The following is a 27,481-nucleotide window of genomic DNA, read 5'->3' on the forward strand; positions in this document are numbered from 1 at the left end:
CATGTAAACACATCCCTGAAAATTCCTTCGGTTAATACTGCATGTTGAAAATTATGACACCAAAGTGAACAAAAGACTGTCAGACAAGTAGCATATTAGACATTTTCTTTGCTAATTACACAATATAGTCTTACTCTGTAAGCACCTCACCTTATTTTGCTTTACATTTTAACTCTTTTTCATCTTTGTCAGAAACCAGTCTTTTTATTTATTTCAGTATTTTTGTTTTGAATGCTGCAGTTGTTGCTACATTGAATTTGACATCTTGTATTACTCTAAAAGGTGCACCCCAGAGTGCTTAAGATAGCAACCATGCATCATGGGGACTATAAACCAAAGTAACCAACCAAGCTTGAAAAACAGGCTGTGAACCTTGCAGAAAATTATGTCTCTACTTTAAAAGATCTAAGTAATTCACTCAACCAAGAGATTTTGTGTAGATGTAATTAACTTCATTAATTCTACCCTGTAAATGCAAGCAGTAATTGGAGGGAGGGAGGAGGGTACAGCTTCTTAAAATCCATCATTCAGTTTCTATTCCTTTCTATCAGAGGTTTCTGACACATGACTGGAAGGGGAAGAAATTCCTTTAAACAAGATTTTCTGCCAGAGGGTGAAGTTTTGTGTTCTTTACACCGTGTCTCCTTAGCTGCTCCTTCCCATCCTGTTCTTGCAGGAGGTTTCTAGGCCCCACAGGTGGCAGTGGCTCCTGAGCAAACTATGGCCTCGTTCAGAACAGCCAAAATTCATTGACAGCAACAGAAAATTCCAAGCTAGCAGCAGAAATTGAGTCAGTAATAAAAAGGACGTTTTAATTATCATTTATGAGTGTAACAGTCGATATTGTTCAACTGTTTAACCCTCCTGTGGCTCATAACACCATCTGCTTTAGGACTTCAGCAGTCAATGCTGCATTTGCTGTTTCATATTTCTTTTTAAAACAACAGTGTCCAAACTCAGGCCACTATTACAAACTCAACAAACTCTCAAGCCACAATCAACCACAACCCACAGCCCAAAACAGAGCAGAAGCAGAATCCCACCTTGCTGGAACGTGGGGGCAGCAGCTGCCAGTGGCACCCAGCTGCTCTTCAGCTCCCTCACAGCAACATCAAGCAAGAGCATCCAGGATGTGGGTGCTCATCCCCCACAGCTCCTCCAACATGCCTTACTTTCAAGATGTTTTTCAAAGTACATGAAAAGAAAATGCATTCCCCCATGCCCCACATTACTGACTTGTAGTCCAATGAGTGAATTATTATGCCCAGTTGAATAAGAAACTTAACAAACAATGCGGTTGTCTTCATTCCAACAATTTATACATTAGTTTGTCATTCACCAGGAGAATGTGATGAACTGGTTCCTGAGCATCCCCCACCTGAGCCCAGCACAGCAGCTCCCTCAGTTCCCCACTACTGCTACAGAGCACTGCAAGCAGCCTCTTCTAGCTCAGGCATCACACATGGCACGCATCATTTGAGTCTGGTTTCCCCCCTACAATGAAGCATTCATCCTAGGGGAAATCCCAGTTGGATGAGCAGAACAGACAGGTTTTCACCTTTCTCCTTTATTTTTAATAGAAATTTGGCCAGAGGAAAGGCTGCTGGATTCAGCCCTTCCCCTGGCATGGCAGCAGTGGTTTCCCTCATACAGCTCACACACCCTGCTCTGAGATGCAGTAACATTTGAGGGGCTTCCTAACCTCCCCTGCAGATACTGAAATCAGTTCTCACAAATACCAAGCACAGCAAGGCTCTGAGTAGAAACAAGTGACATCAGCCTCCTGCACTTTTTCAAAGACCAGGTTGAAAGCACAAATTGTTCTTACTGACACTGAACTGAGAGCATTTGCTTTACTTCCCTATCATTTTGCCTAAAACTTATCTAGCTAAGAGAAAATAGAATGTAAAAGTCTGTCTTTGTCCACATACACCAGGAAATTTAAAACTCACTAATTGCATTAGCTGTTTCAACAATTCACTGTTAATTGTGCTTTTCCTCCCAATTTAAAGCAAATTCAAAGAAGTTCTTTTTTGTCCTTTTCAAAACAAACCACAGTTCCTTCATGTTTTCTTCTATGAAATTAACCTATAAAACACAACTTTTACATTTAGGTTCAGTAAGTAAAGTACTGAGTTCCAAGTCTTCCACAATTTTTCTCTGGACTTGGAATTGTTTTTATGTCTTGTTTAAATGCCCTCCTTATTGCTCAAGCATTATTTTTAAATGGGTTTCTTTGCTGGATACCAATTCTCTGTTTCATATGATGGGTCTGCTTTTCTCCCTTCTTAATATACCCCTATACATTCAGCTGTAATTTAAAAAAGGCTTAATTAAACAGCTCCCTTTATCAGGGAATCCTGAAAGCACTGCACACACATGCCATCCTCCAGAAATCTTTGGATTTTTAATGCAATTCTAGCAAAATTATACTAATAGCTGCAACATTTACTCTCATAACATCAATTATCTTTGCCATGATTAAAATACCAAAAAAATTTGCTTTCTACTAAACACAGTGAATAAAACTTGCATTGTGCCTGCTCTTTGCCAAATTGACTACAGCCATTAAGGAGGATAAGTGGCAATCCTCTTTCAGAAGAGGCATCCTTGCATCAAGCAATACAATTTTCAAAAGAAAAGACGTTTTCATTGATGTAAAAATACTTCATAGCTGAGATGTGGTCCCAGTCTTTCTGCTAACACATGGAATAAACTTGAAAAGTCAGAATATTGGGCCTGCCTCGGATTCCACAAAGGCACTTGATTGCAGAGTGGCATAAATTGTGTTTGGAAACTCAATGGAAAATAAGTACATTCTCAAGAATAGCATCAATAAAAACTAGGAACCTAATACAAACACTGCAAGCAAGAGAGAACAACTACCATGTCATATGTAGCTAATCCAAAATTACAGATTCACAGATAATTCTGAGGTGGAAGGGACCCACAAGGACTGAGTCCAACTCTTAAGTGAATGGCCCTACAGTGACTGAGCCCACCACCATGGTGTTATCAGCACCATTAACAGCATGCTCTAATCCTAGTTTGAAGGCCAAGATATCACTGGTGCTATTAATTGCTGCTTCTGTCATTGGGTGCTATTAAGCACAACCTGGACTTCCCTTTCTCCCCAAGTACTTGATGCTGATGCTTCTGTTATTGCCCCATTTCAAACCTCTTTTTTAAAATAAGCTGAAGCCAAGTGCTTCCATTCATTTTCCTGGCTTTATGTGGCACTGCCAAGACAGCATCCCAATTTCAACTGGAAAGATTTAGGACCTGAGTACTTTTTTTTTTCTGATTGAAAATGAAGGTAACTCAATTTAAACATTCTGCAAGATAGGTGAAAGCATCCTTCTGGCATCAAAATGTAAGATCCAAGCTCTATCATACAGAACCTGTCTGAAATAAATTAAACCCAGAGCTACATTTCAACCCTCAGTCTTGTCTAGGGCACAAGAAGATCTTTTCCTGTACTAATCCACAACACAGTCCAATTCCACCTTTCAGTGGAGGGTTGCAGGGCAGATTCCACCTGACACTGCTCCAATTTCTGTGTGACATAAACAGTTGGCAGATGGAGATATTCATATGAAATATGTACTAGAAATTTCTTGAAATGTAGATGTAGGAGGTAATGATCTTCAGAGGGGCAATTTCTTTTCATAGTATCTTACAGCTGTTGCAACAGAATCTGTCAGCAATTGCTGCCCAATTAACAGCATGGCTATCAGCAGGAGTTTGACATTTCTATATAAATTTACTTGCAAAATTTAAATCTGAGAAAGCAAACTCTGTACACAAACACAACAAATTGAAGTAAAATAGTTCCTGTGTTTTGGACAAACTTTCTCATTAGGGTCAGAATTTTAGTAGAACCAACATCCCAGAGTGTCATCACCACTGATGGGGGGAAACCACAGGAAAGTCCCTGCCAAATGAGGAAGACAGGTGAGTGCCAACAACCAGATCTGACCCAAAGATAAAGTCATCTCTGCTGCTTGCACTTGTTGGACAGATGTAGCAAGGCTGTGTGCAAACTGAAAGCATGAGGGCCAATACACAAGCTTTCTTTTTTCCAGTGTACCTCTCAGGTGAAGAACATGCACTCTGCACAAACACCGTCATGTGCATCCTTGTAAAGAGGGTATCCCCCCCAAATTCTGAGATTATTTAAGAATTTTGTAGGAAACCACAATATAGCTCAGAGACTCAAAGCACAAAATTTAGCCTATCAAGTGTTTCACAGAGAAGACACTCATCATGAGGGAGATAACCAACACATAGAACCACTACAAGAGATATGGAAGCTGACAGAACATAATTGTGAGAAACAAAACTAAACAGAATGCAATTGAGAGCTATTATGACAATGACATAACCACTCCACAATTCCTGAGCTGCTGCATCTTTTTTTATGTGCCCCCCAACTGTAAGGAAAGCAAGACACTTAAATATACACTTTAATTGCATGGCTTGCTTTTGGTTTGTATTGTAAATACTGTTCCTGTTTTTAAGTTATTTTTATTCTTCTCCATATACACCCCTCCCCAACATTAATTAAAGCATAGTAAAGTCCTTATTTTTCTGTTTACTCTAGATACAAGAACTTGACTGCACCTGTTAGGACAACAAGCTAGAACAACCACATCAAGAGGCTGCAGGGTGCTTTTATCTCATTTGCATGGATGAAGCCAAGCCCATGTGAACAGTGGACCTATACTGTTTTTAATATGATCTCAGCGTATTAGGCAAGCACATAATCAATCTCCAAAAATACATCAAGGAAAGTATCACTTAATTCTCCTGCTCTCTACTCCTCTACATTTAGTTATTACAGACTTAATGATGCAAATTCTTTACAGAGTTGGCTCCACTAGCACAGATTTAACGATGGTTGGTGACACACCACACATATTTCAGAGTTTGTGCAGCACTTAAAGAGTCTGGTACTGTAAATAAAAAAGTCCTGGTTTTAAGAACTGAACAGGCTTAACCTAAGCTTTTGGATATACAATAAGATAGCTTGCAAGTAATGAAGCTTCCTTCCACATGGCAGTGAAGGATTTTGAAGCATCCTAACAGTTTAACATCAACAACAGGAAAAAAAGGCAAAATATGTAAATTAGAAATCTGCATTGCAAGTTTATACAAGTGCTGTAAATTCTATTCAGCAATCCAGAGGCTGACATTTTACCTGAACAGATAAAAAAGCTGAGCTGGATGGTATTTGCCTGAAGATCAAAATGACGATTTTAGAATCAGTTTTAGACCCTTTATTAAAATGTCTCCTATTTTTAATAACACATTTCTTGGTTTCAAAGGAGACCAACTATTTTAGCCAATTATTGTTATTACACATTTTACTGCAGAAAGCATCCCTTTTATCTGCAACTAATCCAAGTGCAATGAACCTCTCCTAATGCTTGCAGAGCATCTCTGAGAGAAGAGAGCACTGGCCTGGGGCAGCAGGACCTGCATCTCTCAACACGTTGTATGAAATTGTGCAGGCCACTTTCCTTCTGCTTCCCCTTCCTCTCTTTCCCCTGCCCTCTGCCTTGTTTATTCAGGCTTTGAACACAGGGAAACAGGAGCCAGTCTCACCATTAGTATCAGAAAGTCTGTTAAATCAGGTTTTCTCTTCACCTGAGCTGAGTGCAGTGCTGGGATACAACAAAAGAGAGCTATTTAAGTACTTCCTAAACCTGTGACGTTAACAAACACTTGTACGAATTGTTCTTTCTTCTCTCACCACAGGTAGCTGCTTTCTACTCTCAACACCAGTATCTAATAAAACATGAAAATTCAGGTGAATCACTGAATCCATCTTTGCTATTTGATAAAATTAAATCTACATAATGGCACGTGCTAGTGTGTACTAAGAGAGAGGTGCAGAGCAATTGACAAAAATGGCCAATAATGCAGCTAAACCTCCTCACCAACTCTGAAGCTAAAGGATGTCACTAACAAGTTGACAGGAAGGACACGACAAGAAGCCTTCGCTCTAACTCTCCTGAATGAACACCAACAACTTAAGTGCTTACAGCACCACACAAGGGGAGGGAAGCACTTTCTTTTTTCTTTCCATTCCTTTCAAGGACTCCCAATTGCACAGCAGGCTCAATTACCACACCACTAACTACAGAGCCTCACCTGTGGCAACAGAGAGCAAAACCAATCTCTCTTACACATATCTACCAGGGAAGGTGTTCTGTTGTTACCTTGATAGTACTTACACCACTCCATGGTGCATGAAACTCTTCTTTTTAGGAAGTACAGAGGCATTTTGTTTTGCCTCAACAGAGTATCAAGAAGCAACCATGCAGCAGGGATTGGCAGCTACATTAAATACTGCCTAGTGCATCTGCTAAGCAGGACACTAAGTGCAAGGTTTCTTCTTTTTATTATCCCTGCTGCGAGTGGGGGAAATAAAGAGCTGCAAGAGCTTCACTAATGTAACATCCATGCAGGTCTTGTGACTTATAGGAAAGGTCACTGAAGTGAGCTTTTGAATTTTCTCTGTGTGAACAGTTTCAGTGTTACTTGAACATTAAAATGCATCAGGCACTACTTAGGGTACATAGTTCATTCTAAAAGACATCTTTTGCAGCACTATAATGAGTTCTAAACCCATCATATATTTTAAGGGTCCTGATCAATTCTTTAGGTTCATGCGATTAATTAAAATTATAACACCGCCACCTTTCTCAAGTATTTAAAAGGGATGGCTCTTATCAACAAATAAAGAAGCAAAACAAAAAAGTTTCTAACTGTGGTTATACTTGATGTCCTGTATTCCAGAAAAACACCAGCATTCTTTGCAAAAAGCAGAAGACCTCTCACTTTCAAAACACATCACTGCCTCTGGCTGAGTCATAGATATCCAGCTCTAAAAACAGGAAAAATCTAAAAAACCTTCTCTACTAAAAATCTGCATGAGAAAGCTTAATTTACAGCTTTTGAGGAAGTTGGAGCATTGATCACAAGCTCCTGCAGCACAATTACAGCTACAGCACAGCTACAGAGCTACAACAGCACATGCATGCGAGAAGAATTAAAAAACCAAAGTTATGGCAGGAAGTGATGGAATAGCTCTGAATGTCACCACTAGCAGAAAGGCAAGGCAAGCCCCAATTTCCCTGGCACTGGGAATATATTATTTATAATATATAATTTATAATATATAATAATATAATTGTAATAAAAAAAACTTCTTACAGAATTTTTGTGTGTAATTTTAATGTGATAACATCTTTGGTCTGCTCAGTTAAGGCAATACCACAATATCAGTGGAAGAATTCAAATACTCTCCCAAGAAAATTTGTAAAATAATGAAACAGGTGCCAAAACATATTTCTTCAATTTACTTCTGCTCTTCTCAGCACTAACCATGGTTTTGGGGACTTGGGTGTTTTCAAACAAGTATTTTATATAAACCAAATATTTTTATTTGACAACATCAGACTACAGATTTTCACAACAGGGAAGATTATTTCAAGATGTGTGTTCTGTATGCAATGTTTTGTAAGTCTGAAAAAGCAAGCAAATACCCCTATTTTACTTGGCTCCTTTCCCCCAAACACGGCATTTCTTACCAGAAGGAAAAAAAGCCCAGGAAAAATCAGCAATGCAGAAAATATCCAAACTTTATTAACGAGTAATGAATCTCATTTTCGTGTTTGCTTCAGACTTGTTTTTCACTCCTAAAATGCAACATGAAACTAACTCCTAAAAACAACATCTGCTGAAAATAATGAATAAAAATTATTTTGTTTATGCAGTTGTGCAATGCTTTTACTAGAATTCAGAAATCTGTAAAGTGCAGTAAGTTCAGCATTACCAAGTGAAAATGGTCTTTCTTTGTTCATACTTAGTTCCCTCTGATAGAAAAAATATATCTCATTTAATTCTTTGAAGAAAAGCCCCAGTTTTCATTAAAGGAAATAGATTCAGCTTTTGCAGAACAACAGCTGATCTATTCTTTTTCTCTTTAATAGAATTCTAAAGTAGTAGCTTGGGATTATAAACACAGTGTAAACATACAGCCAGCAAAACAAATGCAATACAACTTTCCTAAGTACTTTACTACTTCCACAATAAAAACCTAAGAAAAAGCCCACAGGATTTTGATAATAGAGAAATTATGGCTGTCATTCACATTATAAAAGTTAGCACCAGCTACCTTTATGCAGCATGGATGCCACACTATTAAAAACTCTCAGAAAAAAGGAGACTGGCAAAATTTCAATTTTTTAAAATGCAGCAAGGCAGTGCAAAACAAAACAGTATTTTAGCACTTTCTGTCCAGTTCCACAAGGCTTTCCAGAAGGGAGAGATACCAGCCAGAGGGGTTACATCCTCTTCTGCATCCCACTGGTGCCTCCATCACGAGGCCAGACCTCCGTCACCACCAAAGCCACACAAGAAGGAAGAGCCACCCTCCTGTGCGTCAGCAGCGCCGGAGAGTCCCGCAGGGAGCCACAGCAGGAGCTGTGGCCCACCACACCTCAGGAGAGGCAGGGCTGAAGGAAAGGCCAATTCACCCTCTGGCTGACAAAGGACAGTGCCAGGCAGAGTTCAGAGGTTTGGCTGTGAAGAGGCAAAACACTAGGATCTTGTTGGAGACAAGAAAAAGCAAAAAGGTCAGTTGTGTCCCAAGAGATTCCCAGCTGCTGTTTTTAAAAGCGCCCCTCAAGACAGTTCACAGAAGCCATGCTGCTGACCTACACTGCTGTGCAGGCATCTGCCCCTTCCCCGTTTGCTGCACACCCATTTCCTACTGCCCCTCGGAGTATCCATTTCTTTGTGCCTCCTACTCAGCTCGTTCCTCCACCTTTCCCATTGCCAGCACGTCTTGCCCTCTGGCTCCAGATCTTATTTCTGCATCTGTGCCTCCCATACATCACCCACTACCTTGCTCCACACTCTCCCCTTCTCTCTCTCTTCTCTTCTATCCACAAGGTTTTCTCACTCCTTTGAGCCCTTTGAGTTTCTTGCATCCAACCTCTCCTACACCTCAACAACCAAGAGGAGTGGAGAACAGAGGAAAACAGGAGGACAAGATAGGCATACCACAAGAGAGGTCAGGTAGGAAGTAGAGAAGACGCAGTCAGATTAGAAGGAATTGGGTCAAGAGAAGGTTATAAGGAGTAGTAAAAATATGTAAGCGTACAACAAGAGAGGTACCACTGCACAGCTGCCCTGGTATTACACCTTTTGTAGTCAACTTCTGAAAGCTACTGTTGACTAAGTATCTTCCTATCTGGACCTGTGTCCTCACCCAGTTCAGGGATGCTTCAGTGCTTTAACTCTGCTTGTGTTAGCAGCTGCATAAGAAAAGCAAGGGATGATATTTTACACTGGTAAATTATTTCCCTATTCATCAATTTCCCAACATCAAGGTATATCCGGTTACATACAGAATCACAGAATTGTTGGAGTTGGAAGGGGCCTCTGGAGATCCTCTAGTCCAACCCCTCTGCCAAGGCTGAGGGTGACCCAGAGCAGGTTACACAGGAATGCATCCAGATGGATTTTGAGTGTCTCCAGTGAGGAGACTCCATAACCTCCCTGGGCAGCATGTTTCAGTGCTCTGCCACCCACAACAAAGTTCTTCCTCATGTTGAGGTGGAACTCCTTGTGGTTTAGTTTACGGCCGACATCCCATGCTTGCTGTGCTAGTATGTGCAGCGCAACAAAGCCCAAGAGCTTTGTTATCCCCAGATAACATGGCCATTACTATTGTCACATATGCTATATGCAAATAGAATTATTTTACTTTCCACCATGGAAAAGTTCTTTCAAATCAAGCACGCACCCTCCTGATATGCTTCACTACATGGTCTTTAAACAGCTGTCCCAGTACCCCTACACAGCTGCAAAGACCTGTTTGAAGAGTGCAAAGGGCACAGCAGCTGCACAGGAGAGCAGCATGAAGACAATGTATGGAAACACAGCAGCAATCAGAGCTGGGGTGGAACCCCACCCAACAGAAAGACCTAGCTCCAGTAGAGGACATCTATCTACAGCCACAATTGATGCTTTTCAACTCAACCTGGCCCAGCGGGAGCTATGGGAAGCACTGCTAAGAATCAAGCTAGCATTGCTATGATGAACCAGAGCAGCATCAAGTTAATACAGTTCACCAGCTCATAATTAAAGCACTCTGTGTTGCTAATCACTGTGTATCAAGTGGTCTTTTGCACCATGCCTTACTCCAAGGAGGGTTGGCCAATCAATTCTCTAATGAGTCTCACGTCTGGAAGCAATTGCACAAACACTCTGTGGACATTCATGTAGCCACAGTATATAAAATTTAGTAACAAAAGCCAAGTTTGGTTCAGTCGTCCTTTTGCTTTTCTTCTGATGATACAGAGGGAAAGTAGGTCTATACAAATATGCACACTAGCACTCATCAAAATAAATTTTGTAAAACCAAGCTGATCAAATACCTGCTCTAGTGGGATTTACCTATATTCAGCTCTCTAATTGCTTCTTTCATCTCTCCACATGAAAAGCAACACTTCATCTCATTTCTTCCAAGATTTGTTAGCATAGGAAATTTAATCTCATTCACATGATTTGATAGGTGTCTATCAGTATCGCTTACAATATAATGAAATATGGACCATTAATAGCATGCAGTAGCTGTCTACAGGATGAGAGAGAGACTGCAGTAAAGCAGGTATTTTCCTTCAGACTTCTTTTGTATTTGGTTCAAGTGCATCAACCACTTGCGCTTTCACCAAATACATGCACCTTTCACTTCTTGAGTCAAGGCATTCTCCCCCAGCTCCTTCCTTAGCTGAAGCCCAAAGTTCACATTTGACTTTCATTCAATCCCAAAGAGCTTCTTGCTGCTCTTGCTGGAGTTAAAACCTTTGCCATCTGTAAAAGACATAAAGGTCATAATAGCCTGAAAAGTTTTTAAGGACTTTGCCCACTATGGCAAACTGTATAAATAAGCAACTGCTCATCTGTGACCACCAAGCTCCCCATCCTACCCCTCCCCCCTGAATATGACTCCATGAATTCCTGGAAATTTGGACAGTAAATTATGCCACCTGATGGGAACTTGAGGTAAGATAAAGGTGGTACTGTTTTCCGATTATCTCAGACTAGGAAGAGAAAAACAAGCTGGGGGAGCACTGGTAATAAACACAATCTACACTGAAAGCAAACACAGCAACTGGGCTGAAAGTTCTGACTGGGTCCAGCAGGTGGAGGCCATAGCCCACCCATTTAAGTTGGGAAGCCCACCAACTCAAAAGAGAAAGACTGAACATGGGACTAATTAACATTGGAATAGAGGGAGTCATTGAACCAATAGAATAAAAGAACTGTGTAGCCAAATGAGCACAGATCCCTGTGTTTGCTAAAATGTATAAATGGTGAAAGTCTGGAGTGACCTCAGGACCCCCACCACCGAGAAGACAAGAAGAGGACCTATGGGATGTTGTCTGGATCTGTGGATAGTGATACCTTACTACTTAATCTGTCACTCCCTTTCTCCCTCTCTTTTTCTTATTTCTATCTCTCTCTACCTCATATTTATGTTAAATAAAATCCATACTAGGGACTTGAACATATGGTCTCCTTTGCACCTTAATTTGGGCAGAGGCATCTCTCTAATAATAATAATTATTGGATCCTAACACCATAAATACTAAGTAGAATGAGTTGTTTATTATGAGGCTACTCTCTAATCTCTGCATCACACTTGCCTTTCTTACCTGCTCCCTTACCATTCTACTCACATTTTTGAATCTGTAAGTTTTCCCATGGGTATTTCTTGTAGGCTGTACTAACCTACCAAAGTCAGAATGCCTAAAAACTTATACTGTTGAAGCGTGTAAGTCCTTTTGGCTTGATGTCACTAAGTTAAAGACTTACAGCCTTAGGCCAAGTCTTATCCCAGATGTTTTTAGCTGAGGCTCACGTGTGAACTTAGCACATGAATTATCAAATTAGTCACTTTGAAATACTGGGCACTTATCTTGCAGTCATGAATCTGAGATAAGAAAAGTCTGTTTCTGAGATCATGACAAAAGGGAGATGAAAATGCATTTCTTTGCCAAAGGTAAAAATTCTCAGACTTTTAAGGTTCACAAGTCACCTCTTTTGTCCTTCTGTTAAGCACCTGTGGCATGACAGAACTATGAGTACTTCCATCAAAAACTCCCATTTTCTCCTGAGTGCCACAATGGAAATTACTTCACATAATCCATCTATATCAACAATGCAACCTATCAGCAACTACACTTGGAGCAATTCTTCTACATTATTAGTAACATGCTCCAATTTATACTTACATTGTTCAAAAGCCTGAATGACAGGGAAGGACTCTGAAATGCCAAGCATAATGGAAACACTTAAGAAAATCTTCCCCACCTGTTGGATTCACTTGGCCATTCATGCTTTCAACTTCTAGAATGACAACCTGTTTTCTCTCTGTATCCACTTTCACATCTCTCAAAATAAATACAAAGGCATTTGACAAACACCTCCTAGACAAAAAACTCAGGAGAAAACAAGTTCACTTGGAGTCACCTCCCTTATGTCCCCGTGACCCTATATGTGAGGTAGACGTATCCAAAAGTCCCCTGAAAGCAAAACTAGCGTGTGCACACAGCACCAAGTGACAATCCAGGAACTCCAAACATGAAAGCTGCCATGCACGGTTCTGTTTATATATCATGTGTAGTTTATTTTATAGGAAGAACAGTTATTAAGAACATTTTTTATATTAGTAAGGTCTGATTTAGTACTTGTACTCAATATTCATGACAATTTTGTCAGACTGCATTAAAGGATTTAATCTCAAAATTCCCAAGTGGAAGAGAAAGAACTATCAAATATCTTCAGAGAAGGAAACCAAGATGCATGATTTAGGAGACAGCAATAAAATAGAGAATTTGGTATTCAGGAAAGGAATAACTACTCTTACAAATAAAAACTTTAATGGTGTCAATGGACAAGCCAATCTTGATTAAAACCAGAATCTGATTATTGAAGTTTTCTCTCTACTTCATAATGTAATCACTAGAATAACATTACTACGTAAATTCAATTTCAGCAAAATAAAGTTACTAAGATTGTCTGTGCAACCCCCATAAGCATATGTAATTTTATAAAAAAGGACCAAGAAATAGATTACATCCCACTTTTACAAGTAATATGTCTCATCTTCAAATTCAATATAAAACTGTTCACTGTATTCCAAAAATTAATGAAAAATAGCACCATTCTATTCAATTTGTTTAATGTAAACCATCATAAAATATTTCATTCTTCATTGCCTCTTCTTGCTTATATGGGAACATAATGAAGACTGACATATATTGCTTCTAGGTCTCACTTTGTAACTAGGAGCTTAATAAAACCCCCTTGGTGAACCAGATCCAGGCAAGCATGTAAGCTTTTGATTTCAAGTTAGACATATAAACAGTCCTGTGTGGTTGTATTTACAGTTCTCAGGAAATGAAACACTCAAGGCACAAAATGTACATAAACACTCAAGCATCATGTGACAAATTGTAGCTAATTTTAATCACGTAAACAACAAGGGTCCATCCAATAGCACACAGAAGTAATTTCCCATTTAATTTCAGTCTTATTAAATCTCTAAAGTTAATTAGAATTTAAACAAGGACTCTCTAATCCTATTGCTAAAGAAAATGCACCGAATAAGACACATGTAGCTCCATGACACCCTCTATCTTTTCACCTTTCTTCACTAAGAAACCAACCGAGACAACACCTCTAATCCTACACACAGAAAAATGTTTTCAAATCCACACAAAATGGCACATACTCAAAAGTGACATATGCAAATATAATTCCCGATTTTCAACTTGCACCCATCCCAGAAGAGGACTAAGAAACGTGACAGATGCCACCACTGTCCTTATACAGCACCCAGCCAAGGAACATGGAAACCCCCAGGGGTGCCCAAGGGCTGGCACAATTCAGCCAGAGTAAGTTGGGAGGCAGGAACAGAGCTCATTCCCCAAAGAATTTTCAGCTGTGATATGTGAACCTCACTAGCATCTGAAAACAAATGTATTTTTGAGGACAAGAGCTCAGCAAAACCACAAAAGCTTTCAGTTTACACAGTCTACAGAGACGTGGGCTAAATCCAGGCTTCCTCCAGCACCTCAAAGACCCTCTAAAACAGTGTTGAACACCCTTCAAAAAATGTCTTCTCTGAGTCTGCTCAGATCTTCAAGTTAGATATTCTTTGTGAAGCCTTGTGAAGACCATCACTACCTTCCTGATGAAAAATCATCCTCAACTTCATAAAAAACATGATACCCCTATAGATCCATAAGAACACGGCCTTAAGTCAACCAAGACTTTTTGTCATGCTGCTTCTGGCAAAATCCCTTCTGGGGAGGCGTACAGTTGCTAGAAGTATTTCTCGGGGAGCCAGTAGTGACACCATCTATACACATTTCCCAGTCCACATATTCCTGCCATTCCCCAATTGCCTAGCTTGGGCTGGCTGCAACCAGGCCTTCAGAATGAATCCAGGAGATATCCTCAGCAGGCCAGAAGGAAAAAGGTCACAAAGGCCAATAAACCTTTTGAGGTTAGAAAACCAAAAAAAAATTGTAATTCCTCCCTCCTAGACCCTTCCGTACAGAACTGAAAAAAAAGCTTATTTAGCAAACATCTCACTAAAAATAAACACTGTTGTTGTCTCTTCTCAGAGGGCCCCACACTTCTCTGAGAAGCTAAAATGGAACTGGATCACAGAATGCAAAAAATGCTTCTTGTAACTATTAACATGCCTATTGATGAGTATTTATTCTTTCAACTTCCAATTAGTTAAGAAGCGAAAAAAAAAGAAGAAAAAAGTGACCAAACCTTTACAACCAGTACTGAAACAAGGAGCAAGTGCACCAAATGCACAACAGAAGTCTGGTATGGATAAAGATTTATGCTGTGAACTGTGTGCTGCAAATGAACAACTAAAAACCAGAAAGACCAATACTTCTGAACTTCTTCTGAAGCATCATAACAAAATCAGATTAAGTGACAGCAGGTAGCAACTTACCAGTTAGATTTACCTCTGACTGTGAAGTACAGGACTATCTAACAGCACAATCTCCTCTCAGATTCTGACATGCCTCATCTACAGTGTCATACTTCTGATACTTGCCAGGTTTTACATGTTGACACTTCACAAATACATTTTTTCCTGACAGCTCCTTTACTAGCCAACTCCAGTGACAAATGACTGAAGTCAAAGAGTAAATGGTGTAGCTTCTCCACAGTAAATCTGGTGTAACAGCAAGGAGGTGAAATACTACCCTTGCAAGATCAGATTCAACCAACTTTACAGCTTCAAAGCAATAGAGTCAAGATCCTCCTGGAACACATGTACTCCAAAGAGCAGGTAACTCCCCACAACATGCCTCCAGTGGAAGTGTGCCCCATGCTGACTTGGGACTCAGTAGATCGCCTCTGTGCTCCATGATGAACCAAGTGACAGGACTCCAGCATCACTTCCAAAGAGGACAGCACCATATTCTCTGTGGGAACCACCCAGACTCAGAAAACAGCATGAAACAAGTATCAGAAAACAATCAGGGTCCTCACAAAATCTGCTGATCTGGAAAGAACTTGCTCCAGTGCCCGTATGTACTCCATACTCACACAGCCAAATGAGCTGAGATGCTCTGTTCAGGTTACCTACCAACATTCTCTCAATAAGGAAAGCAACAAACCAAGAGCAAAGGGGTTGCTCATATCTGCACCTCCAACAAACATGGGAATAAAAAAAAAACAAACAAACAAATAAACAAACAAAAGCCATCCAAAGCAATCAGTTAAGGAAATGAGACAAACACCTGTATACATACTCCCATCAAAACAACCTATACATGAAACCAAGAAATCCCACAACTACACTACTAATCATAATATAAAAGAACAAAATACTAAAGTTTTTTTCCCCATTAATTGCTTCAAAACTTTTCCAGTATTATTTTGCATTGCTCAGGATCAACTTCATAGAAAATGCAGAAATAAAAATACCGCTCTCTAAGCACAGGTTCACATTTACCTTTATTTCCTTCATGCCTTGAGCAGTCTTCACTGTACAAACAAGAATAACTTGCTTTAATTTTAAGATCATTAACAACACTATTATATATCAGTCGAGACAGATATTGCCAACTTAAGTCTAAACTGCATGGGAGAAGACTGGATGTACAGCCACCATGGACTCATTTCCAGAATGTACTTTCAGCCCAGTAAATTTTATTCCCCCAATGCCTCTTCAGTTTTAGGAAAAGTAATTCCAGTTTTGAAACAGGCCTTCTTAAATACAACTTTTCTCCCTGCCAGCTTTCACTTTCCCTTCCTCTTCCCCTTCCTTTCCCACAAATGAGCTATTAATTCCTAAATAAATGGAATAAGTAGCACTTAGGATCAGGAGCCACAAGGGTCCACTGCCTATCTCCTGTTTAGAGGTCTGTTTAAACAGGAATTAAAAGAAATCCCTTCAGTGGATTTAGGCCAAAAGCTGAAATCTGCAAACACAGATAGATACTTGACCTCATTGGAATGGTCCCCTGGGTGACCACAGAGGAACCACGCAGACCCTGGAAAAGTTCTCCAGAGAGAAACACCATTTTTGTAAGTTTGCTAGCAAGATGCAAAAGCCTGAACACAAATTAGGAAACTCTCCCTTGTACTCCCCTTCAAAACACCAAAGCGCAATTTCTCTGTGTTCCCTGTCTTTGTATCTCCCTAGCACAATGAAAAGAAAACCACAGCCTTCATGTCCAGCCTGCTTTTAAAAATGAAGAACTTCTTTCAAGGTGCAATGGCCACCGAGAGCAATGGCATTACTTGATCGAAACATCAACACGTGTTTGTTTCACAGCTGGTAACCAGAAATCACGACCATCTCCAGGTCAAGCAGCCGGATGGCAATGCCGGACTGGAGCACACTCCTCCAGACCCACACCTCCCATGCGACGTCAGATGCCCTAATTCCGCTTAGCTTAAGTATCTTCCTTGTGAATGGACTTTGATGTGTCTTCGTTTGGGCAGAGTACTGAAAACAGCAGTCAGGATGCCTTTCAAGTATTAGTCATCCCTTTTTAAGGCCGAGGCCACTGGGCCCGAGTGTCCCCAGTCTGGCAGCGTCCCCTTCACCGGCCACAGGACCGCGGCGCCGGGGGACACGGCCACGGCGTCCCCGCCTGGCCCGGGGGAAGCCACAGGAGCGGGTCGGGGAGTCCCGAACCCCCGGCCCCGCCGCCCCCGGCCCCGCTCACCCTTCTTGTCCATGAGCCACATGAAGAAGAAGCAGGGCGCGAAGCCGATGGGCCCCCAGAAGACGAGCAGGGCGATGTCCCAGCCGCTGAAGCCGAAGGCCAGGCGGGCCGAGTTCTGGATAGGGCCCCAGGTGTTCCACACCAGGCCCTGCGCGAAGCCCAGCAGCGAGAACAGCAGCAGCACCAGCCACCGCCGCCCGTACACGCGGCCCGACAGCGGCGGCGGCCGCCCCGCCGGGACCCCCGCCGGCCCCCGCGGCTGCGGCCGCGGCTGCTGCGGCGGCGGCGGCAGGAGGGGCCGCCGCTCCTCCGCGCTGCTCCAGCCCAAGCCCATCTGCGGGGGCGCTGCCGGGGGCCCGCAGGGGAGGAGGGGACGGGGCCGGGGGAAGGGACACCCACACTTCAGCCCCCGAGCGCGGCAGCGCTGCCCCGGCCCGGCACTGCCGCATGCGCGGTCGGGGAGGGCCGGCGGCCGCCTCCTTCCTCCGCCGGCGAGGGGAGGAGGGAACCGGCGCCGCGGAGGAGAGCCGGGCCCGCCGCCCGCGGGGAGGGAGCCGCGCCGGAGGGCAGCGGGGCGTGCGGGACGGGGAAGGCACCGGGCCGCCGCCCCGCGGGGAGCGGGGGAGAGGAGCCTGGGGCAGGAGCGCGCCGGCCCGCGGGCGCGGCCGCCCGGGTGTCACCGGCAGGGCCGGGGAGCTCCGGCCGTCGCGCTGCCACCGGCTCCGCCCCGCCGCGGCTCCCGGGCCGCGCTGCCCCTTCCGCCGCCGAAGGCGGTGCCGAGCGAGGCCCGCCCGAGCCGCCCCGCAGGCAGAGCCGCCGGAGCATGGCCGGGGCGCAGAGCTGCCGTCCCCCCGTGCCGGGTAGGTGCCCCTCGCCCCGGCCCGCCCCGGGGCCCAGCGCGGCGTGGCTCCAGGCCCGGGCCGAGGGCGGATATGGGGAGGCTGAAGCGGCGGCTGAAGCGAGGCCATGACCGGACCCGCCGAGCCTCCCCATCAGCTCCTCCTCCGACGCGTCCCTATGGGCCGCGGGCCCCTCACCGCAGTGTGGTACCTACGCGCAGGGAGGTGCTGCAGCAGGACATCCCTCGGGTATCGATCCTCTTAAAAGGGAGAAGGAAATCGTGCGGCTTAGGTGGATACAAATCAACCGTGGTCCGAATTGAGAGGGAAAAAAATAGCAGGGTTCAGATACAACATGCACAGAAATCCATATAAAAATAATTCCTGTGAATATACCATCATGTGCAGAACACTCTGCTCATTAGTATTATAATTTAAATAGATTGAAGTATATATTCATTAGATTAGGTTACATGAGAATTTATCTCTATATCCACCATCTGTATTTGTCATAAAATCAATGGCTCTTATGCTGCACAGTGCTTCATGTGCCCTAAAAAATGGAGAATTTCAATGTGGCTTGATTAGGCATTCTGTCATGAAGTCTGGAAGTTGGCTTGATAAATGCCCATGTAATTAAATGCGGAGAGCTGAACGGTGGGATCGCCACAGACTGGTTTTATGTCCAGTGTCAGTGTCATAACTGTTGATGTGCTGGGCAGTGCACAGCTGAATTTTACACTTGGCCATCATCCCACAGTTTTGCAGCCAAAACCTCAGACCCCTATGAAATTTTTCTCAGAACATAACAGACATCGCATTTTGTTTAGACCATGCAGCTCAGTTTCCTAGACTGAAAGTGCAACAAGGAAGTATATGCTGACTGAAATCAGCAGAACTATGATCAAAAGAAAATTGTATTTTGTCTACAAAAGTTCAGGAAATTCCCAGGAAAAATAAAATTCACCGACAATTAAATAATGGGACATAAAGCAAACTCAGATTTGAGGCTGCTGTGTACAGCTGTAGTGACAAAAGTACAGTAAAAACATAGGGTGAGATTCAGACTTGCTCGTGACTGATATATATTCTGGTAGTGCTTTGGAGCTCCAAATAAGATTAATTCCCCGTTTTACTAAGTCTTTTTCATCCATTACCACCTCAGCATAGCTTAGCCTAAGCCAAAATGTTCTTTCAATTTAAAAAGGGTATGTTACTACTATAATTTAAGTGATTTGCTGGCATTCATCCAAAGACAAAGTGCTGCTATTTGCAGAAGTAAACAATGTGAAAAAGTACTTCTCTCTTTGAACATTTTTCAATTAACTGTAGTAATTGTGGAGGTTTCATGGTTCTAGTGGCAGGAAACCCATCCAGAAATAAGGCAAGTGGGGTTTTGTGGTGTCCTTTTTAACTGCAAAACTTGTCTTATGCCTCATATTATCTGCATGGTCAAAGGAAAACTTGAATATAAGCAGAATAACTCTTTGATAACTTATCCAAGACACTTCATCTTAAGATGGGTTTCAAGATATTTTGACTCTTTCATGGGTCAACAGGAAAGAAAAATTTCTGAGAAACAGCAACAAACTAAAGGGGCTGTCTAAATAGGCTCAAAACATTTAAGTGTATTTATTATTGACTTAATGATGATTTAAATAATTAATTTTAATTGCTTGATTTGAAATCGCTCCATCTTTTCATAGCTTCACAACCCATATGCGCATCTTTCAGTCCTGGCCTGACCTTTTCTATTCCAGCTATTTAATTAACACAGTGTAATATTCTGTGTGAATTATTCTTGTTTGCAGGATATGGTATTGGTTAAATTTGTTAATGTAAAGGAGCAGTGTATTGTTGATAAACTGTTGGAAACCAAATTAGCTTTATCTTGCAGCTAGCTGATTGCATTATTTCACTCATGGGTATAATACTCCTCTAAATATGCTAATTTCACTCTTTTCTCCGTGTGGTGACATTTTTACTGTTCTCATTACTGACATTTGTAATATTTGAGGTGGGGAAATTTTTCTTGCTTTAACCTCATTATAATGTAGCTAAAGAGATTTGAATATTATCAGATGAAATGCACATATATTCAGGCAAGCAGAAAGGTTATTTTCTCTCCTGGCCCATAACTTTCATGTCTACAGCAGGTCTTGCATGGACAGAATGACACCTAGATCCAAAACTCTGATACGGGTGCCCATGCAGGTACTAATTGCCTAAGCACAATAGTGTGTCCATTGGTAGGTGCCTTCATTTCCAACCTAAAAGCTCTGAGGTGGTTGGGTGACCATATTCATGTCTGTCTGCCCATGTCTTCTGACCTAAAACATTCAGGAATTCATCTTAGGAGGAGTTGGTCGCCTGGAGCTCTGATAGACTGGTGGTGACAGACAAAAATTACATGGCTGAGGCTGTTCTTGCTTCCAAATGCTCTTGCCATCCCCGAGGCAGGCCTGGCGGATCTGCTTACAAGTTGGCACCTGCATTGCGCCGATTTAAGATTGGCTTATTAATATAAACTGAGGCTTTGATGGGTTTGTTGTAGCCTTGAGGCATCTGGAGAGTCTTGTTCAGCTAAAACTCATCTGTCATGTAATGGTTGTGCTCAGCAGTCCAGGAGAGCATCTCCCCATGGGGCAACCCCCAGTTCCTAGCACATTAGGAAGTGCCATGTGGTCTTTCCCATCACCACAGTTTTGACAGATTTGCTCTCCATGTGACATTCTTCAGAGATTCAATGAATGTCAGCGTCCTCTTGGTTCTTACACCTCTCTCCCAACAGCTCCTAATGTCATGTATATAGTCTCGTCCTTTCTTGTATCACCTCATACCTTGCAATGTGACAAGCAGCAAGTCGTTGCATACCCCATAAAGGTTAGAAACATTTTGGTACAAAATGGGCAGAACCCGAAATTAATTCAAAGATTGAAAAGTAGTATTTTGCAGATTCTGAAAATTGCTTCCAGGATCTAAAAAAGGTTCTCTTTACCAGGGATTTCCCTCAATTTCCAGACTTCAGCTGGAATTGTGACAGTGCAGTTTCAGAGCTGCCATAAACAACACTGGTGTAGCAGGGATCTGTAATGGGTGAGTTCTTTACATCCCATCTTGAAAAACACCTCTGAAGGTGAGCCTGTGAGGTGTGAGCAGATCCCGCTCTTCCTTCCTCAAGTTTTGACGTCGTTTCTACTCTAGGTGCTCAGGAGCAGGTTGGTTGAAATCTGCTCTGTCTTGGGCTTGGTTTGGGCACCTCCCAATCTGATTCATTCAGCATATTTTCTGACCTTTTTTATTGAGAAGTATGTAAACTCCAGCTCTAACATCATATAGTGATTTCCTGGTCCTTCAGTTTTAGAGTGCTTCCTTTTTTCTACTATCAAGAAGAAGCAAAAATACAGACCAGACACATCTTTAGCTTATGAAAGCTGAACAGTTTTATTCTTAAATTCAAACTTCAGTGTTTTCCAGTGGGGAATTCATTTATACCTTTTGATTGCAGCCTGTTTATATTCCCACTGCAGAGTGACCATTGTAGTGTAGATGATTCCAGTTTTGTGGTGAGCCAGAGCCCATTGTTAGATTCTCTAGAGAGAGGTGGGATAGCTTCCTCTTTCTTGTGGAGTCTACCTTTGTGGCTGGCTGATGAAAGAGGTCACTAGATTCCCTGTACGCCACAATGAAGGTTCTTTGCTGCAGCTCTCAAAAGGAATATGCAAAGGTCACATCTGACTTGGGCTTTGAGCACATTTAAAGCATTCTGTGCTCCATTTCTGCTTGTTCTGCCATTCATCACCTTTGTAATGATGAACATGTAAGTGATGATTGTATCTTCTTTGAGGGGGAGGTAGAAGCTACATGATGTCTTTCATCAAGGTAATTTTGTTGGCTGCTTTCCTACCTCACTTAGCCTTCAGGCTCCATGTCTTAGACATTTTAGGGAGTTTATATTGGAGCTCCAGCTTCAGCAGACTACTGCTCCTATGTTGTCTCATTTTGCTGAGGACCACCATGTGCAAGTAACCGCAAATGACATCAGTGGAGTATTTTACACCCCAGAATTATTTTAAGGAAATTCAGTTTAAAAGACTGATGGTTTCCTCTCTTCCTGAAAACCTGAGAATTATGCAAATGAGCTGAGTCACAGGGATGGTGGAGGATGTTAGGCTTGAATTGGGAAATAGGGGGTGAAAATCTCCACCGTCTCCTTGTGCTAGGAGTGCCTCAGTGCAGCTCTCATTGTCTCTGGTGCCAGCAAGGAGAGATAGTCATGATTCTCTGGTACTGGTCTGTCCATTGTGTCTCTGGTGCATGTGTTTCTCATTCCTTATCAGACTGTGCCATTGTTCTCCTGTTGTCTTACATCCAAGCAGCAAGGGGTAACTTAATTACCTCTCTGCCATAATTAAAAATGTAGACATTAGGGAGTTTGTTTCTGTTGGTCTAGTCACGTTTAACTGTCATACAATAGGTATGCTGTGAGCTCTGCAAATGAGTTGTCTGAAGACCTGATTGTCTGGTTAGATGTTTGGGATCAAATCCATATTGAGGACATAAAGCTCACAAAATGTTATTTGTGTCTTTGAAAATGTGACCCTATCATGTAATTCCATATAGAAAGAAGAGGCTGAATAGATTATTTCTTTGTCTGTGCCTTTCTCAACAGGGACATATATGAATAAAGTTTAAACTATTCTATGCTTTGTGATCACAGACACAGTGAAATTCTTGGGAGTAGATATAGTAGCATGAGATTTTGGGTTCTGTAAGAGTATTTGAAAAAAGAGCAATGGTAAGGTAGTTTAGATGTCTTGGTATAAAAGTGCAATTTTAACCTTTAGAAGTTCTATTATTTTACTAATGTTCAGGGTGTTATCTTAAAATTCTATGTGAAATTCATGCTTTTGAAGACCAGACATAAAATACATCATTCCTTTCATTACTAGTATTATGTCAGACAATGTTGAATAGAGTGATGTTAATGTTTAAAAAGAATATAAAAATACTGAAAATCTTCTACTGAAAGGAGTTTTCCCTATTTACTGATAGGTTGAAAAATACTGAGTTTTGGTAGATTTTGCATATTGCAAGAAACTTCCAAAATTCAAAGCATCAGCACTGTCATAATTTGTTGTATAATTAAAGGTCGCCTTCAGCCTCCAGAAATGCAGATGCAGCTGATTACAACTGCTGTAACTGAGGTCTGAGTAGAAACTTGGGCCTGCAGTCCTTGATCTTCTCTGATATTTAGTCTTGGTGTTTACAGATACAGAAACTTTGCAGGCAGTTGTTGTTTGAAAAAGAAAAGATAAAGGAAATCTCTGGAGGGAGAATGCTAAAGCTACACTGACATCACTAGCAGCAGTTTGTTGTATTACAGAGTTGTGAAATATGAGCTTCTATGTAAAAAGGCTGTGCTTTTTCAGCTAAAAAGAGGAAGAAGAGTTTATGTTTAATAGTTATATTGAAAAACAGAACTAACATGAACATGTTAAGGTTGAAAATTAAATTAGAAAACCTTGGTAGTTCACATTTTTGTGGGCTGTTTTGGTCAAGTGTATTCTTGACATTATGTCAAAGCAATATTTTTACAGTCTATATGAACCCCAGGATTCAAAACATACACTGTTAACAGTTTTTCACTGACTAACTCATGTTGCAGCATGAGGACCTTTATGAACAGAAATAGCAATTTGAAGCAAAGATTAACTTCTGCTTGTTTTAGCCTTGCTGAAAGAAATGGAATGATGTAAACAATGGAATAATAGCCATGCCTTTTCTTTAGTATTCCTATAATAATGGCAGTCCCCAAATCTAATACCCTTATTGTGTATTTCAGAAACTGTTCTTGAGGTTCACATGGTGAGTCTCTTTCAAGTCTATAATTCATGTAATTCAAAAACTTCTTTTAGTCTTTTAAAGTATACTTTAATTCTGACAATTAATTATACCTCTAATTGACTCAGTCATTAATCATAATTTGTATCCTGTGCATTATGATGGTGAACAAGGTCATGTATACCACCATCATAACCCCTGTGAGGATCAAATTCAAATGGCTCCATTGTATTAATTACTATGTATTACAATAGCTTGTAGGGAAAAAAAGCATGTATTTTGAGAATACTATTGACTATTTACAATAGCTTATGGGAAAATAGTGTAAACGAGAAGATTTAGATTCTTTTGTTGCTGCCACTTTGAAGTTCTTGTCAGTCAAGTTTGCAGGACTGAGCAACAATAAAGCCCCAATTGGTTACAGTTTCTGACAGTGAATTTTATATGGTGTATTCATCTACTTAAGGGTAGTACTTTCATACTTACTACTGACAAGGAATAGAAAAAGAAATACAAATAAACTTTGCTTATGATATGAACAAAATCTTTTTTTTTCCTTAGAAATACACACATCAACTTTCTGACATGCCAGTTCCCTTACCTTCAATTATAACGTTACATTAGTATTGAATTTTGTATTAAATTTTCTGTTTATTGGGAAATGTCAGAAATATGTATCAGTGCCAGTGGGCTACTGGGAAGACAGGTTTGGTTACTGAATTTTCTCAGTAGCAGGTTTGTGTAATTTACACCCCGTAGACTAGCAGGTGGAATTTTGGCAGCCTAGCTTAAGGAAGAATAGTTTATCTTTTTATGTCCTGGTGGAAGGTTTTGGTGAAAGACCACAGTCTTTTCCTTCAAGCATTTCTTCTTCTGGAGGAGACCAGAGGAGCTGAGGTCATTCGGCATTCAGTTCATGAGCTGAAAACTGGCACGACTGCATTCTAAACCTGCACAGCAGGATGGAGGAGAGACGTCAGGCAGAAGCTGGCCAGGGGTTCAGGAAGAGCTTTCCAGGAAGAGCCTTAGGGGATTTAGGGCAAGAATTTCCTAAACGTGTACTTGAGATGATGCACTGTCATTGAGAGCGGCGGGGGGGGAAGTCCCTCCAGAGCTGCCTTCTGGGCTCAGCCCCTGCTCCTCCCTCAGGAGTCTGGCAGCAATTCCCATTGCTTTATCAGAAGGACAAATGAGGTTTGGGCATGGCTCCCACTGCTATCTTACTTCACATCTGAAGTCACTTCGACTTCCTGTAAGAAAAACTGTAAGATGCTCAGCCCTGCCACAGGAGCACTGGAAAGTGAGTCCAAATTCCTCATTTAGCCTTTTTCTTTTCTTCCTTTGGCTGCCCTCCTCTGCAGTAGCAGTCTTGGAGAGGAAGGAAGGCTGTGTTGGCGGCAGGCTGCCAGAGTGAGCTGCGGCTGCCAGCTTACAAGTGCAGACTGGTCTGTCCAGAGTCTCCATGCAACTACCATCTCTCCTTCAGTAACCAAAACATCTGCAAATCTGGGGTTGCTGCCTGCTGGCTGTGTGTGTTCACAGCATTAACATGCCCACAGTCAAATCTAATGGCAACAGCAATAGCTGGCCAGCAGGTAATACCTAGATGTTGGTGCAGCCTGTCCTGAAAACGGCACATGTATATTTAGAGGCATTCTGTTTGCCCAGGGGAGGCTGATTATAGTGCATAGTGTTGTAATCACATGCAGATTATTTAAAGTTGGTTTTTTAATTTACAGAGTTAATGTACTGTGAAACCATTAAGTCTGACCTCCAAACCAAGTCACTTATATTTGCTGTGGGGAGTTTGCTCATCTTCCCCCATACCTTCTCTTTTCCCGCTCCTGGTTGTTGAATAGTTAAGATTCTGGAGGTTAGGTGATTTTTTTTCATTCATCTGTCTACTCTGTATTAATGTATTCAAAATGTATTTTTTTTTCTTTTTTTTTTTTTTAAATAAAATAAGTAAGGAAAAGGGAGCATTACTGATTTGCTGGAAAAACAATTTGATGATGCATGTACTAAATACATTACCAGGATTTCCTTGTACTCCCTATTTTAGAAAATAATTTTAATACCTCTCAATTAAATCTCATATTTAAGCAGCAGGGTGTTTTGGCAGAAGCCAACTGCCATGCACTAATGAACTCTTATAATTTGCTAAATTATTTTAAATGAATGACAGTACATTTAGCTTTTTAATGACTATACATTTAACTTCTGAACAACTTTGATCAAGTCCACTTTTAGTTAGACTGCCTGCTGTGCTAAACTCTTAATTCCCAAACCCTACTCAGTTATTCAGAAAAATTGTTAATCAGAAACATTAAATTATTTTCTGTTTCAGAAGCGCAAAGTCTACTGGAGAGTACTTGGCCAATTCATTACTTTTCTTTTACCTGCCTTCAGTCCTAAGTCTGGATGAGGCTTAATGTTTGACAGTACTTTGTGTAAAGACAACTGGAGAGCTTTCTTTTTTTAATTGGGAGATCTCTATTTTGCAAGGTGTTGCCTTTCTAAAGAACACTTATGTTTTTTGCCAATTATATAAGCTGCCATAGTTACAAAACTTGAGCTAAAACTTGGTTCATTTTTTTAATTCCTGGTTGGATTCTGTAAATGCCTTGGGTAAAGTCAAAACATGAGACAAATTATTCCTGCTTCCTTTTGTACTGTGAAGTTACACCATTTGTTGAACCTGTAGAAAGAACTAAGCTGAAGTATTCCTTTTCTCTTGTGGATCAGAGTACAGCTGAGAAAATGAAGACTCCCACAGAGCTTTTCTTTTTCAAGGGAATATGCATTTCTGTTCTCTCCTGCTACCCAATCTCCCCTAGGAATTTGATATTTAATGCCTAAGATGTGCAATGGATATTTTTCTTCTTTGCTACACATTTTATTTGTTCACCTTTTACTTGTGCACATCTGCGTCCAAAGTGTATGTGCTTATATATGCTACACAGCCTCAGGTTTTCCCTTGAACTCTATTACCATCAATCTCAGACTATAAAATAACAAGAAGCAACAGCCCAGTTTATAAGGTTTTTGTGAAACTATGATAACAATAACTGAGGAAATTATTATTTTAAACTATAATCCTTCTAATATCTCTTTGGTTCTTCTGTCTTCAGATATCTCTTTAAATTGCTTTTCCTACTCCTACAGCATATGGTTCCATCAGAAATCTCTGTTGGTCTTGAGCAGAGTTCTCCTAATTATCATAATATCTATTTGCTGTAGTATGTGATATTTACCTTTTATCATGTGTCTTTTCTCTAGCAGGTACTTAGATATGCATGACAAGTGTTATAGGGAAAGAATTACATTTAGCTGACTCTCTTCTCACCAAGAAATATACAAAGGCGAATCAGACAGATTCTTCATATCTAGCAAGAATCTGCATTTATCTTTGCAAAAATCCCTAATGTATATTTATTTAAGTCTTTACGTTTTCTAAAATGTTTCAAATGTCACTGTGCATTATATGTATTGTATGTGAATATC

At 41.2% G+C, this 27,481-nt stretch overlaps 2 protein-coding genes and 1 long non-coding RNA gene across 6 annotated transcripts in view; 2 read left to right on the plus strand and 1 right to left on the minus strand.

The window, feature by feature from the left end:
• The window catches only part of SLC49A4 (solute carrier family 49 member 4), a 65,506-nt gene extending 47,764 nt beyond the window's left edge, over positions 1 to 17,742 (minus strand). The window contains 1 exon segment of the mRNA XM_068195415.1: positions 17,295 to 17,742. Within this exon segment, the coding sequence (XP_068051516.1) occupies positions 17,295 to 17,628 (334 nt within the window). The 5' untranslated portion in view covers positions 17,629 to 17,742.
• The window catches only part of LOC137476935 (uncharacterized), a 280,782-nt gene that overhangs the window by 51,776 nt on the left and 201,525 nt on the right, over positions 1 to 27,481 (plus strand). The window lies entirely within an intron of this gene.
• Positions 17,663 to 27,481, plus strand: part of HSPBAP1 (HSPB1 associated protein 1) — a 41,985-nt gene continuing 32,166 nt past the window's right edge. For 3 of the 4 annotated variants that reach the window (XM_068195404.1, XM_068195406.1, XM_068195407.1), the window contains exon 1: positions 17,663 to 18,154. In XM_068195404.1, the coding sequence (XP_068051505.1) occupies positions 18,118 to 18,154 (37 nt within the window). In that variant the 5' untranslated portion in view covers positions 17,663 to 18,117. Of the gene's footprint in view, positions 18,155 to 27,379; positions 27,404 to 27,481 lie in introns of those variants that run through there. The other variant, XM_068195405.1, reaches the window with a different exon arrangement.

Source organism: Anomalospiza imberbis, chromosome 7 (genome assembly GCF_031753505.1).
Source record: "Anomalospiza imberbis isolate Cuckoo-Finch-1a 21T00152 chromosome 7, ASM3175350v1, whole genome shotgun sequence".
Taxonomy (NCBI): Eukaryota; Metazoa; Chordata; class Aves; order Passeriformes; family Viduidae; genus Anomalospiza; species Anomalospiza imberbis.